The sequence below is a fragment of the Symphalangus syndactylus genome, chromosome 23 (assembly GCF_028878055.3).
Source record: "Symphalangus syndactylus isolate Jambi chromosome 23, NHGRI_mSymSyn1-v2.1_pri, whole genome shotgun sequence".
NCBI classification, from domain to species: Eukaryota; Metazoa; Chordata; class Mammalia; order Primates; family Hylobatidae; genus Symphalangus; species Symphalangus syndactylus.
Window position 1 is genome coordinate 17,450,658 of NC_072445.2, and position 13,394 is coordinate 17,464,051.

General features: G+C 49.4%; 1 protein-coding gene across 2 annotated transcripts; it reads left to right on the forward strand.

Annotated features, from left to right (window-relative positions):
• The first annotated feature begins 369 nt into the window (after positions 1-369).
• MAD2L1BP (MAD2L1 binding protein) lies at positions 370-11,248 on the forward strand. Of its 2 annotated transcripts, XM_055264003.2 has the most exons (4): positions 370-460; positions 5,132-5,569; positions 6,030-6,295; positions 10,341-11,248. In XM_055264003.2, the coding sequence occupies exons 2-4, from the start codon at positions 5,467-5,469 to the stop codon at positions 10,851-10,853; spliced, it is 882 nt and encodes a 293-aa protein (XP_055119978.1). In that variant the 5' UTR covers positions 370-460; positions 5,132-5,466; the 3' UTR covers positions 10,854-11,248. The 2 variants fall into 2 exon arrangements, with proteins under 2 accessions (XP_055119978.1, XP_055119977.1); XM_055264002.2 differs by lacking the exon at positions 370-460 and having other exon boundaries at positions 4,367-5,569.
• The last annotated feature ends 2,146 nt before the right edge of the window (positions 11,249-13,394 follow it).

Genomic DNA, 13,394 nt, shown 5'->3' on the forward strand with positions numbered 1-13,394 from the left:
GGGTCGCGTCAGAAACAGCCGCGGGGCACCACGGGATATAGAGTCCCCAGGCCTGGGAATTCGCTCAAAATGACACGCCGCCGCCCTACAACTCCCAGGAGGCATCGCGGCGCAAGTGGCCGCGGGAGTCGTCGGAGGCGTGGGGAAGGAGCGCGCCTTGGCGCGCAAAGGCCTAAGGGAGCTGTAGTCTGGCTTCCAGTCCTAGCACTCTGGTCTTTTTCTAGGACTTGGTGGGAGTTCAGAACCTCGAGGCCTGGGGTGGGGACGCGAGGACACCAGCGTCGAAGAGCTTACATCAGAATCGAGCTTTGCGGGCGCTCCGGGATTTGGCCCTTTAGCGCGGATCCTAGACAACAGGTTTTGGACCTCGAGAGCTGCAGAGCTGAGGCTACTGGTCCCGCCAGCCTGCTGGCTCCGCCTCTGCCTCAGTTTCTTCCCCAATGGTCAGCGTGCCGCTGGGGTGAGTCAGGGCGAACGCCAGGGCGGAGGCGGATGGTGATTAGCCAAATTACAGCTGTTATTGTTGGGATGATTATGCTACCTTTACATAGTAGTCACTGCTTTATTACCAGGCTGGCACCGTCCAGGGGCTGGTTTTAATAGCCGGAGGCACCGCGGTGGCCCCGACACGAGACCCGAACCCTCAAACCAGCTTGCTCCCCGAAGGCTGCAAGCATACCCAAAGCGAGTATTCCTCCTCCCCTTTGTTTTGAAGCAGAACCAATCGGGAAGAACCGAGTTTGGTTTTAAACGGCCAAGACTGTAGGAGGGGCCTGGCCCCTGCTTCGGGCGGGGCTAGGGCTCGGGTTACACCAACCACCACGAGGGCGGGGAAGTGGCCGGGAATAGAAATTTGGCCTCGGGCCACAGGGGATTTTTGGCTTTTGACTTTCTTGTGAAGCAATCTCTTGCTCTTTAGTGCTGTTGCACTCTACAGAGTACACACATTCAGCGACATAAGCCAGTTTACAGAACACCAGAAAGGCAGGGTGGAAAAGCAGTTATGTTGCTGAGCTGCGAGTCAGGACGCTAGGGCTCAATTCACAGCCGCATGGCTGTCTCATGACTCACACTACTCACAGTGTGTCTCACTTCTCCCCTCTTCTCGAACTGCGAGGTGCTCACACACGGTCAAGAAATTAAACAACTCGGCCGGGTGCAGTGGCTCACGCCTGTAAATCACAGCACTTTGGGAGGCCAAGGTGTGCGGATCACCTGAAGTCAGGTGTTCGAGACCAGCCTGGCCAACATAATGAAACCTTCTCTCTACTAAAAATATAAAAATTAGCTGGGCGTGGTGGCGCATGCCTGTAATCCCAGCTGCTAGCGAGGCTGAGGCAGGAGAATCGCTTGAACCTGGGAGGCAGAGGTTGCAGTGACCCGAGATCACGCCATTGCACTCCAGCCTGGGCAACAGAGCGAGACTCCAACTAAAAAAAAAAAAAATTAGCCCAGCATGGTGGTGCACATCTGTGGTCCCAGCTGCTCTGGAGACTGAGGCAGGACAATCGCTTGAACTCAGGAGGTAGAGGTTATAGTGAACTGAGATCATGCCACTGCACTCCAGCCTGGGTGACAGAACAAGACTTCGTCTCGGAAAAAAAAAAAAAAGAAAAAGAAATTAAGCAACTCTTCTCTCTAGACCTCAGTTGTCCTTGGAAAACTAGAAGCAGCAACAATGACTTACCTCTGGTGATCCCTTCAGGGGTTCAGACTTGGTAGAGTCCATGGCTTCCTCCCAGGGCCACAAGGAGGGAGGCAGGTTTACTGATCATGCTGTCCACATAGCATAATTTCCCAAAGCAGTGAGAGCAGAGAGACCAAAATCTGCAAAAGGGCCTAGCTGATCTTAGGCCAATTATGTGGGTCTTCAGTGGTTGAAAGCACATGTGACTTTTCTTAGTCCTGTGCCACTGAAGGAAAGGTTATTCCGTAGAGGTCAACCCTAGCCAGGGGCACAGGCCTCCTAGGGAAACTGCTGCTTAGAGACAGAGACTAGAGAACTCAGAGATCTCAAGAAGGATGGGAATTGGAAGGAAGAGATAAGACCATTCTCCCAACATTCTCACCATGACCAGCCCTGGGCCCTCTTGATAAACCAGAGCCTGCTGCACTTGTCTGATAACATGTGTCCCTTCATATACATGGATTATTTTTATTTTTATTTATTTATTTTTTGAGACAAGGTCTCCCTGTGTCACTCAGGCTGGAGTTCAGTGGTGTGATCACAGCTCATTGCAGCCTCAACCTTCCCTGCTCAAGCAAATCCTCCCACCTCAGCCTCTGGAGTAGCTGGAACTACAGGTGCGAGCCACCACGCCCGGCTAATTTTTGTTTTTATTGTTTGTAGAGATGGGGTCCCCCTATGTTTCCTAGGCTGGTGTTGAACTCCTGGGCTCAAGCAATCCTCTTGCCTTGGGTTCCCAAAATGCTAGGATTACAGGCATGAGCTGCCACACCTGACCTAGTATTTTATTTTATTTATTTATTTTTAATTTAATTTATTTTATTTATTTATTATTTATTTAATCCCAGCATTTTGGGAGGCCGAAATGGGAGAATTGCTTAAGGGCAGCGGGATTGCTTGAGTCCAGAAGTTTTTTTTTTTGTTGTTGTTTGTTTGTTTTTTGATGGAGTTTCGCTCTTGTTGTCCAGGCTGTGCAACGGCGTGATCTCGGCTCATGGCAACCTCCACCTCCCAGGTTCAAGTGATTCTCCTGCCTCAGCCTTCTGAGTAGCTGGGATTACAGGCATGTGCCACCACACGCAGCTAATTTTTTGTTTTTTAGTAGAGACGGGGGTTTCTCCGGGTTGGTCAGGCTGGACTTGAACTCCCAACCTCAGTTGACCGCCTGCCTCGGCCTCCCAAAGTGCTGGGATTACAGATGTGAGCCACCACTCCCGGCCCTATTTATTTTTTAAGGGTGGCGAGGAGGAGGAAGAGAGAAAATGATTGACTGATTGATTGATTGATTGATTGACTTTTTTTTTTTTTTTTTTGAGGTAGGGTCTCCTTCTGTCACCCAGGCTGGAGTGCAATGGCACAATCTTGACTCACTGCAACCTCCAACCCCAGAGAGTGATTCTTCCACTTCAGCCCCCCAGGTAGCTGGGACTGCAGGGGCATGCCACCATGCCTGGCTAAGTTTTGTATTTTTTGTTTTTTTTTTTTTTTTTTTTTTTTTTTTGAGACGGAGTCTTGCTCTGTCGCCCAGGCTGGAGTGCAGTGGCACAATCTCGGCTCACTGCAAGCTCCGCCTCCCGGGTTCACGCCATTCTCCTGCCTCAGCCTCTCGGAGTAGCTGGGACTACAGGCGCCCGCCACCACGCCCGGCTAATTTTTTTGTATTTTTAGTAGAGACGGGGTTTCACCGTGGTCTCGATCTCCTGACCTCGTGATCCGCCCTCCTCGGCCTCCCAAAGTGCTGGGATTACAAGCGTGAGCCACCGCGCCCGGCCAGTTTTGTATTTTTTGTAAAGAAGGGGTTTGCCATGTTGCTCAGGCTGGTCTTGAACTCCTGTGCTCAAGCAGTTCTCCCATCTCGGCCTCCCCAAAAATGCTGGGATTACAGGCGTGAGCCACTATGCCCAGCCAGACCCAGTATTTTAATCACTGTAGTTTTATAGTATGTTTTGACTTTGGTCCCTACTTCCTGAAACACATCCTTTTCTTGGCCTCCATGACCTGACACTTGTCTTATGTTTTGTTTTTTTTTTTATAGAGACAAGATCTCACTATGTTGCCCATACTGGTCTTAAACTTCTGGACTCAGCCGGGTGCGGTGGCTCACTCCTGTAATCCCAGCACTTTGGGAGGCCGAGGTGGGTGGATCACCTAAGGACAGGAGTTCAAGAGCAGCCTGGCCAACATGGTGAAACCCCATCTCTACTAAAAATACAAAAAATTAGCCGGGTGTGGTGGTGGGCACCTGTAGTCTCAGCTACTTGGGAGGCTGAGGCAGGAGAATTGCTTGAACTCTGGGGGCAGAGGTTGCAGTGAGCCAAGATCATGCCATTGCACTCCAGCCTGGGCAACAAGAACAAAACTCCATCTAAAAACAAACAAACAACAACAACAAAAAAAACTTCTGGAGTCAAGCAATCCCTCTGCCCTTAAGCAATTCTCCCATCTGGGCCTCCCAAAATACTGGGATTATAGGCGTGAGCCACCATGTCCAGTCAGACCCAGTATTTTAATCATTGTATTTTTTTTTTTTTTTTTGAGACAGAGTCTTGCTCTGTTGCCCAGGCTGGAGTGCAGTGGCGCAATCTGGGCTCACTGCAAGCTCCGCCTCCTGGGTTCACGCCATTCTCCTGCCTCAGCCTCCCGAGTAAGCTGGGATTACAGGCGCATGCCACCATGCCCGGCTAATTTTTGTATTTTTAGTAGAGACAGGGTTTCACCATGTTGGCCAGAATGGTCTCAAACTCCTGACCTCGTGATCCACCTGCCTTGGCCTCCCAAAGTGCTAGGATTACAGGCGTGAGCCACTGTGCCTGGCCTCTTGTCAGTCTATTTCTATTCCTCCTCCTCCTTGTAAATCAATCCCCAAGTTATGTTCACTGGACCTCCTAAATATCTCGAGTTTACCCAATTATCTCCATCCTACTGTGACTACGCTAGGTTAGGCTGCTTTCATCAAGTACTCGGGTAGTTGCACTACCTCTAACTGGTATCCCGGCCTCCTCTCTTATCCTCTCTGTAATCCAATCTCTACCCTGCAGCCAGGGTAGAGATTAAATTTATAAGATGTAAATTTAATCATGCCACTCTCCTACTTAAACCTTTCAAAGCTTCCCCATCTGCCTACAGGATCAAGTCCAAACTCTCACGTGGCTTATACGGTCCTACCATGATCTGGCTCCTGTTGTTCACTACAGCCTTAACTCTTTATAATATGAACTCTTTTCATTCCTTGTACAGAGTATGCTCTTGTCTCAAGGTCTCCAGGAGCACTAGGCCCTCCTCTTTACCTTGCTGACTTATGCTACAGGTCACACCTTCACACATTTCTTCTGGGACCACTCCTTCCCAGCCCCTACCCTCTGTGGGTCAGGCACTCTTGTTTTTCACTTCCACACCCCGTGCACACTCTTCTGTATAATTCATCATATTGTATTGTATCTACAGGCAGTGAACCCCTTGAGCACGGGGCCCGCGCCTGGCTTGTTTCTCCGCCGAGTCTCCAGCACCTAGGACAGGGCCTGGCACGAAGTAGGTGCACAGTGAGTAGTGAATACTGGAGTGAATAGGTGCAAGAGGGCTGGTGTCTTTTGGAAAGCAGCGCTCAGTGGCTGAGAACTCCTGGGTTCCCTGCTGGGCAAGGGTTAGGCGTACATTTGCCAGGGTGTTAAAGAAGGAACGCAGAGTTCAAATCCCAACTCCACTTAGCCTTCCCCACACTGCGGCGGCGCCGCGCCTTTTTTCCGACCCAACTGAGCCGGAAGCGGAGGCTCGGGCTTCCCATGATGCCCCGCGAGACCTTTATTCTAACCGCAAGGAGTAGCCGTAGGGAGGTCGTGATGGCGGCGCCGGAGTCGGAGGTTCTGTCCCCAGCCGCAGTTCCTGGTAAGGCGTGGGGCCCAGAGTTTGGGGAGCCTTGGGGACCTGTTTCTTCCCTACCGCCGAGCCCTCCATTCATTTATTCCCTGGTCCTCTCCCTAGACCGTCTTCCCTGTCTTCCGGGTGTCCTACACGGCTCTGGCAGTGGCTCCATCGCCCCGGGTCGCACTGGACCCTGCTTGACTGCACTTTTGACTCATTTCCCCAGATGAAGTCCCGCAGGTTTCTGAGCGGGGAGCCCTCCGAAATCCCCCCCACTATCTTGAAGTCGATTATATCTCCTCAGGCAACGGGGATTAGGAATCTCTCCCTGCCACGGCCCATACTGTAGGCTGCACAGGATATCGGCGTATGTCGGAGTGCCTGCTTTCTCAGGGTGGCTGGTTTGGTGGCCACAGGGAATGAGAAGACTGACTGGCTTTTAGGTTTTTAATTTTTCTCTCTTGTCCCTCTTTTCATCTACCAGATTTGGAGTGGTATGAGAAGTCCGAAGAAACTCACGCCTCCCAGATAGAACTACTTGAGACAGGCTCTACGCAGGAACCTCTCAACCCTTCGGAGTCCTTTTGCCCAAGAGACTGCATGGTACCAGTGGTGTTTCCTGGGCCTGTGAGCCAGGAAGGCTGCTGTCAGTTTACTTGTGAACTTCTAAAGCATATCATGTACCAACGCCAGCAACTCCCTCTGCCCTATGAACAGCTTAAGCACTTTTACCGAAAACCTTCTCCCCAGGTAGGCACAGGCTTTGGGAGCAAGTTGGTGGGAAGACTTTGTGGCTCTTAGATGGGAGGCAGATAGAAAGGGGGTCTAAGAAATCTTCAGAGCCTGAGAGAATAAGCAGCTTCCAGGGCTTCAGTCACTTTCTCCCCACTCTAGTCTTTGGTAGCCTAATCCTTCTGGCTTTTTCAACTGTTCTTTCTTTCTGAAACTCACGTGTTGCATTTGGATTTAATGAACTGGCTCTTTGCATTTTTTTCTTTTGAGACAGAGCCTTGCTGTGTTGCCCAGGCTAGAGTGCAGTGGCGATATCTCGGCTCACTGCAACCTCTGCCTCCCGGGTTCAAGCGATTCTCCTGCCTCAGCCTCCTGAGTAGCTAGGATTACAGGCTCCTGCCACCATACCCAGCTAATTTTTGTATTTTAATTTTTTTATTTATTTTATGTTTTGAGACAGAGTCTCTTGTCGCCCAGGCTGGAATGCAATGGCGTGATCTCGGCTCACTGCAGCCTCCACGTCCCAGGTTCAAGCGATTCTCATGCCTCAGCCTCCCCAGTAGCTAGGATTACAGGCACGTGCCGTCATGCCTGGCTTATTTTTGTATTTTTGGTAGAGACGGGGTTTCACCATGTTGGCCAGGCTAGTCTCGAACTCCTGACCTCAAGTGATCTGCCCGCCTTGGCCTCTCCCAAAGTGCTGGGATTACAGGCATGAACTACCACGCCCGGCCTGCATGTTTCTTTTTAATAGCATCCTGTTGTTTAATTTCTGTATGGACTTCTTTTTTCTTTGTTTTTTTTTTTGAGACTGAGTCTTGCCTTGTCACCCAGGCTGGAGGACAGTGGCACGATCACAGCTCACTGCAACCCCAGTCTCCCAGGTTCAAGTGATTCTCCTGCCTCAGCCTCCCCAGTAGCTGGGATTACAGGCATGCACCACCATAGCTGGCTAATTTTTGTTTGTTTGTTTATTTGTTTGTTTTTGATAGGGAGTTTCACTCTGTCACCCAGGCTGGAGTGCAGTGGTGCCATCTTGGCTCATTGCAACCTCCGCCTCCCAGGTTCAAGCACTTCTCCTGTCTCAGCCTCCTGAGTACCTGGGATTATAGGCATGCGCCACCATGTCCAGCTAATTTTTGTATTTTTAGTATAGACGGGGTTTCACCATGTTGGCCAGGCTGGTCTTGAACTCCTGACCTCAGGTGGTCCGCCTGCCTCAGCCTCCCAAAGTGCTGGGATTACAGGCATGAGCCACTGTGCTCCGCCTGTTTGTTTGTTTTTTTGAGACGGAGTCTCGCTCTTGTGGCCCAGGCTGGAGTGCAGTGGAGCGATCTTGGCTCACTGCAACCTCCACCTTGGGTTCAAGGGATTCTCCTGCCTCAGCCTCCCAAGTGGCTGGGATTACAGGCGTGCACCACCACACCTGGTTAAATTTTGTATTTTTAGTAGAGACAGGGTATCACCATGTTGGCTAGGCTGCTCTCAAACTCCTGACCTCAAGTGATCTGCCCACCTTGGCCTCCCACAGTGCTGGGATTACAGGCGTGAGCCACCGCTCCTGGCCCACCTGGCTAATTTTTGTATTTTTAGTAGAGACGGAGTTTCACCATGTTGGCCAGGCTGGTCTCTAACTCCTGACCTCAGGTGATCCACCCGCCTCAGCCTCCCAAAGTGTTGTTGGTATTACAGGTGTGAGCCACCGCGCCAGGTCGTGAACTTCTTTTGCCTGAGGATATTAATTATTGAATTTTTAAGTTTTTCTTTGTTCCTTGCAGCGTCTCAGTTTCTTCTAGAATCCATTCCCCATTTGTTTTGTTCTGGACTTTGACTTTCATGTTGGAGAGTTTTATTCTGTGTCTGGTGAATATTTAAGAATAAATTGGCCGGGCACGGTGGCTCACGCCTATAATCCCAGCACTTTGGGAGGCCGAGGCAGGCGAATCACGAGGTCAGGAGATTGAGACCATCCTGGCTAACATAGTGAAATCCTGTCTCTACTAAAAATACAAAAAATTAGCTGGGTGTGGTGGCGGGCCCCTGTAGTCCCAGCTACTCGGGAGGCTGAGGCAGGAGAATGATGTGAACCCGGAAAGCGGAGGTTGCAGTGAGCCAAGATTGCGCCACGGTGCTCCAGCCTGGGCAACAGAGCGAAACTCCGTCCCAAAAAAAGAAAAAAAAAAAAAAAAAGCCGGGCGCGGTGGCTGACGCCTATAATCCCAGCACTTTGGGAGGCCGAGGCAGGCGGATCACGAGGTCAGGAGATCGAGACCACCCTGGCTAACACGGTGAAACTAAAATACAAAAAATTAGCCGGGCGAGGTAGCGGGCGCCTGTAGTCCCAGCTACTCAGGAGGCTGAGGCAGGAGAATGGCGTGAACCCCGGGGGGCGGAGCCTGCAGTGAGCGAGATCGCGCCACTGCACTCCAGCCTGGGCGACAGCGAGACTCCATCTCAAAAAAAAAAAAAAAGAATAAATCATTGCAAGCTCTGTATGCATGCCTGGGCCTTATGAGCTGATAGACTTCACTATAAGGAGATTAGGTGGAAACCTGGTGATCTCTTTGTGGAGATTGGAAAGTTTTCCCTCTGGATGGGGGAGAAATTTGGCAGATTATAAACCATAATTTATAATTATGGTTTTGTACAAATAATGTATTTCCCTTTTCAGTATAATGGCAGATGATCTAAGCATCTTCACACAGATTTTCATTCATTTCCCCTATATTCACTCTTGCCTCTGTGGTGCCTATATCACCACTTCCTAAACCTCTCTGGGGTTCTGCTGTGTGGATCAGTTTGCATCTCTTGGGGGTCCCTTCTGTCAGCACTTGGTATTCAGCTCTCTTGAACTCTTAACTCTTCATCTTCTTTTTTTTTTTTTTTTTTTTTTTTTGAGACAGTCTCACTCTGTTGCCCAGGCTGGAGTGCAGTGCGTGATCTCGGCTCACTGCAAGCTCTGCCTCCCGAGTTCAGGCTATTCTCCTGCCTCAGCCTCCCTAGTAGCTGGGACTACAAGCATCCGCCACCATGCTCGGCTAATTTTTTTTTTTTTTTTTTTGAGACAGAGTCTCGCTCTGTCCCCGAGGCTGGAGTGCAGTGGCGCGATCTCGGCTCACTGCAAGCTCTGCTTCCCGGGTTCACGCCATTCTCCTGCCTCAGCCTCCCGAGTAGCTGCGACTACAGGCGCCTGCCATTGCGCCCGGCTAATTTTTTTGTATTTTTAGTAGAGACGGGGTTTCACCGTGTTAACCAGGATGGTCTCGATCTCCTGACCTCGTGATCCGCCCTCCTCGGCCTCCCAAAGTGCTGGGATTACAGGCGTGAGCCACTGCGCCCGGCCGACTAATTTTTTGTATTTTTAGTAGAGACGGGGTTTCACCGTGTTAGCCAGGATGGTCTTGATCTCCTGACCTTGTGATCTGCCCACCTTGGCCTCTCAAAGTGCTGGGATTACAGGCATAAACCACTGCACCCAGCCAACTCTTCATCTTCTTTCTATCTTCCAAAACTTCTGTGTTTGCGTTAGGCTAGTGTTGTGTAGTCTCCAGTTCTTTCCTCTTGGGAGTTTTCTTTCTCAGTCTTTCCTCTTCTTTCCTTCGTTTCTTAATTTCTTTTCTCTCATTTTGTAGTATTTCAGGTGGAAGCGCAAATAAGCATGTGTTCAATTTACTATGTTTAAGTGGAAGAACAAGTTCAAAGTCATGTTTATTAGACCAAATAATCCTCATTCCTGTTATCACTCCCCATACAGCAAAAATTTGTTGTCACTTTGTCATGTCACCAAATCTCTATTTTAGTTGCTTATATCTGGATACCCTCCACCTTCAGAACACTGTGTTTGCTGTTCTAAATGTGAGAGAATTATGGTTTTGTACAAATAATATATTTTTCTTTTCAGTATAATACCCTCTGATAAAACACAGTGTTTTGGCTGTGGCAGTTCATTGAGCTAGAAATTAAGTCCTGTAAGTCTATGTACACATCCCAGCAGTGTTCTTTTCAAAGAGCATTAGCTTCCCCCTGCCTTGTTCTTCTCTCCCACCATTCTTTGTCCTCACAGGCAGAGGAGATGCTGAAGAAGAAATCTCGGGCCACCACTGAGGTGAGCAGCAGGAAATGCCAACAAGCCCTGGCAGAACTGGAGAGTGTCCTCAGCCACCTGGAGGACTTCTTTGCGCGGACACTAGTACCGCGAGTGCTGATTCTCCTTGGGGGCAATGCCCTAAGTCCCAAGGAGTTCTATGAACTCGACTTGTCTCTGCTGGCCCCCTACAGCGTGGACCAGAGCCTGAGCACAGCAGCTTGTTTGCGCCGTCTCTTCCGAGCCATATTCATGGCTGATGCCTTTAGCGAGCTTCAGGCTCCTCCACTCATGGGCACCATCGTCATGGCACAGGGACACCGTGACTGCGGAGAAGATTGGTTTCGACCCAAGCTCAACTATCGAGTGCCCAGCCGGGGCCACAAACTGACTGTGACCCTGTCATGTGGCAGACCTTCCATCCGAACCATGGCTTGGGAAGACTACATTTGGTTCCAGGCACCAGTGACACTTAAAGGCTTCCGCGAGTGAATGAGTGCTTCTTAATCCTAAAAACACAATGGCTGAATTATCTTTCTCCACGTGGCACGGAATCACCCATCTAGGTTGGAGCTAGAGTTGCTTCCTGGTGAGAGAGGAAGCAACTCTCCTGGTTGTCGGCCTCCCTCCTCAGATTTCCTGACAGGCTGATGGCAACGTGGCTGTAATCATTGCTGAACAACATCTCTTTGAATCAAAGGTTGATTTTCCCAGAGGTGCTGGGTCAGGCGATTCTGTTAGGGGTTGGAAAGCAAAGATGGGTCCATAGACACTCTATGGAGGTGTCCCTTTCTGCTCTTTGCTGTGTCCTTTCAGAATTTTTACCAGGAACATAATGTGGATGTGACTTATAAACTTAAATATAAAATAAATAGATTCTTATTATATTTTCCTGAAATTGTTTTGTCTTAAAATAACTTGTCAGGTTTTAGGCTATTTTGTCTTTCTCCTTGGCCTCTTCTGCTTCAGGGCTTCTTGAATTTTTATTATTTTTTTGTTTTTTTTTTTATTTTTTGAGATGGAGTCTTGCTGTATCGCCCAGGCTGGAGTGCAGTGGCACAATCTTGGTCACTGCAACCTCCGCCTCCCAGGTTCAAGGAATTCTCCTGCCTTAGCCTCTCAAGTAGCTGAGATTGCAGGTGCCCAGCACCACGCCCAGCTAATTTTTGTATTTTTAGTAGAGATGGAGTTTCACCATGTTGGCCAGGCCGGTCTCGAACTCCTGCCCTCAAGTGATCTACCTGCCTTGGCCTCCCAAAGTGCTGGGATTACAGGTGTGGGCCACCGTGCCTGGCTTTAGGATTTTTTTACTAATGATTTTTTCTCTTCAGTCCCAGGCTAGTCTAGGAAGTTAAGTGACTTGGCCAAGTGCATGTGTAATTTGATAGCAGAGTTAGGACTAGAGTCATCGTTAGCTATCTTTTAGCCAACCTGCTTTTCTTATCACCTACAGATTTTTGTGATGCTTAAATTCTGTATGCCCCAAAGCAGAGGTCACCTTTATGTGGGAAGATTGTGGTAAGGAACTTAGCTTAGCAGGCCATTGAATGAGAGCAGTGATTTTGGGAAATAGTCTGGCTAGGTGCTTGGTTTGTAGTAAACTCTGAGCAGCTGTGCTGAATAGTGAGAGGGGAGGAGCCACTGTGCCAGGCCAAACACCTCAGTTTTTGGAAGCAGGTTGAAGACAGAATCCACACCTTGCTGATGTTGGGGATAGGTATATGCATGTGTATGTATAATATATAAGTGGTATGTATAGTCCAGGTGGGTGACTCATGCCTGTAATCCCAGCACTTTGGGAGGCCAAGGTGGGCAGATCGCCTGAGGTTAGGAGGGAGACCAGCCTGGCTAACATGGTGAAACCCTGTCTCTACTAAAAATACACAAAAAAAGGCTGGGCATGGTAGCTCATGCCTGGCATCCCAGCACTTTGGGAGGCTGAGGTGGGCGGATCACAAGTTCAGGAGTTCAAGACCAGCCTGACCAACATGGTGAAACCCTGTCTCTACTAAATATACAAAAATTAGCCGGGCTTAGTGGTGAGTGCCTGTAATCCAGCTACTTGGGGAGGCTGAGGCAGGAGAATTGCTTAAACCCGGGAGGCAGGGATTGCAGTGAGCCGAGATCACGCCACTGCACTCCAGCCTGGGCAACGGAGTGAGACCCTGTCTCAAAAAAAAAAAAAAAAGAAAAAAACAATTAGCCAGGCGTGGTCGTGAGCGCTTGTAATCCCAGCTACTCGGGAGGCTGAGGCAGGAGAATCACTTGAACCCAGGAGGTGGAGGTTACAGTGAGCTGAGATCGTGCCACTGCACTCCAGCCTGGGTTACAGAGTGAGACTCCGTCTCAAAAAAAAAAAAAGGTACATACATACTCACACATATGTACATAGTATAAGATACATATATGTACACTTAAAATATACTATTTTTAAAGTATATGTACTGTTTTAAGCACTTGCATTATCTAACCCTAACAACTTTGCAGTGCATGAATTATTGTCCCCATTTTATAGATGAGGCCAGGGGAGATTGAGCAGCTTGCCTAAGTGGTGAAACTTGGATTCGCCTACACTACTGCACATCCTATGTGGTTTTACTCTGAAATATTTAGCCAGATTTTGCCTTGCCAAAGATATTAGCATCAGGAAGCTGTAAGATTCTCCTCTCTGGCTTCAGATTCTGGTGTCTGCCATGGAGCCTGCAATAGGTGCTAAGTATGAAATCAGTGAAAGCAAAATGCCTGGGCTCTTTTCTGTGCTATGACCACTTGAAGCATATTCTGCTGTAGCAGGACAAGCTGCAGACAAAACCCCTCAGACACCGAGTTACAGAAGGAAGCAGTTTATTTGGCCAGGAGTATCGGCAAGACTCCTGTCTCAAGAACTGAGCCCTCCGAGTGAGCAATTCCTGTCCCTTTTAAGGGCTCACAACTCTAAGGGGGTGTGCGTGAGAGGGTCGGGATTGATTGAGCAAGCAAGGGGGTATGTGACTGGGGGCGGCATGCACCAGTAATTAGATCGGAACAAAACAG

Bases quoted from the DNA above. Each gene is read 5' to 3' on its own strand.
- MAD2L1BP (XM_055264003.2), top strand. From the start codon at position 5,467: ATGATGCCCCGCGAGACCTTTATTCTAACCGCAAGGAGTAGCCGTAGG. The intron at 5,570-6,029 runs GTAAGGCGTGGG...TTCATCTACCAG, and splicing joins GTCCCCAGCCGCAGTTCCTG to ATTTGGAGTGGTATGAGAAG. The intron at 6,296-10,340 runs GTAGGCACAGGC...TTGTCCTCACAG, and splicing joins ACCGAAAACCTTCTCCCCAG to GCAGAGGAGATGCTGAAGAA.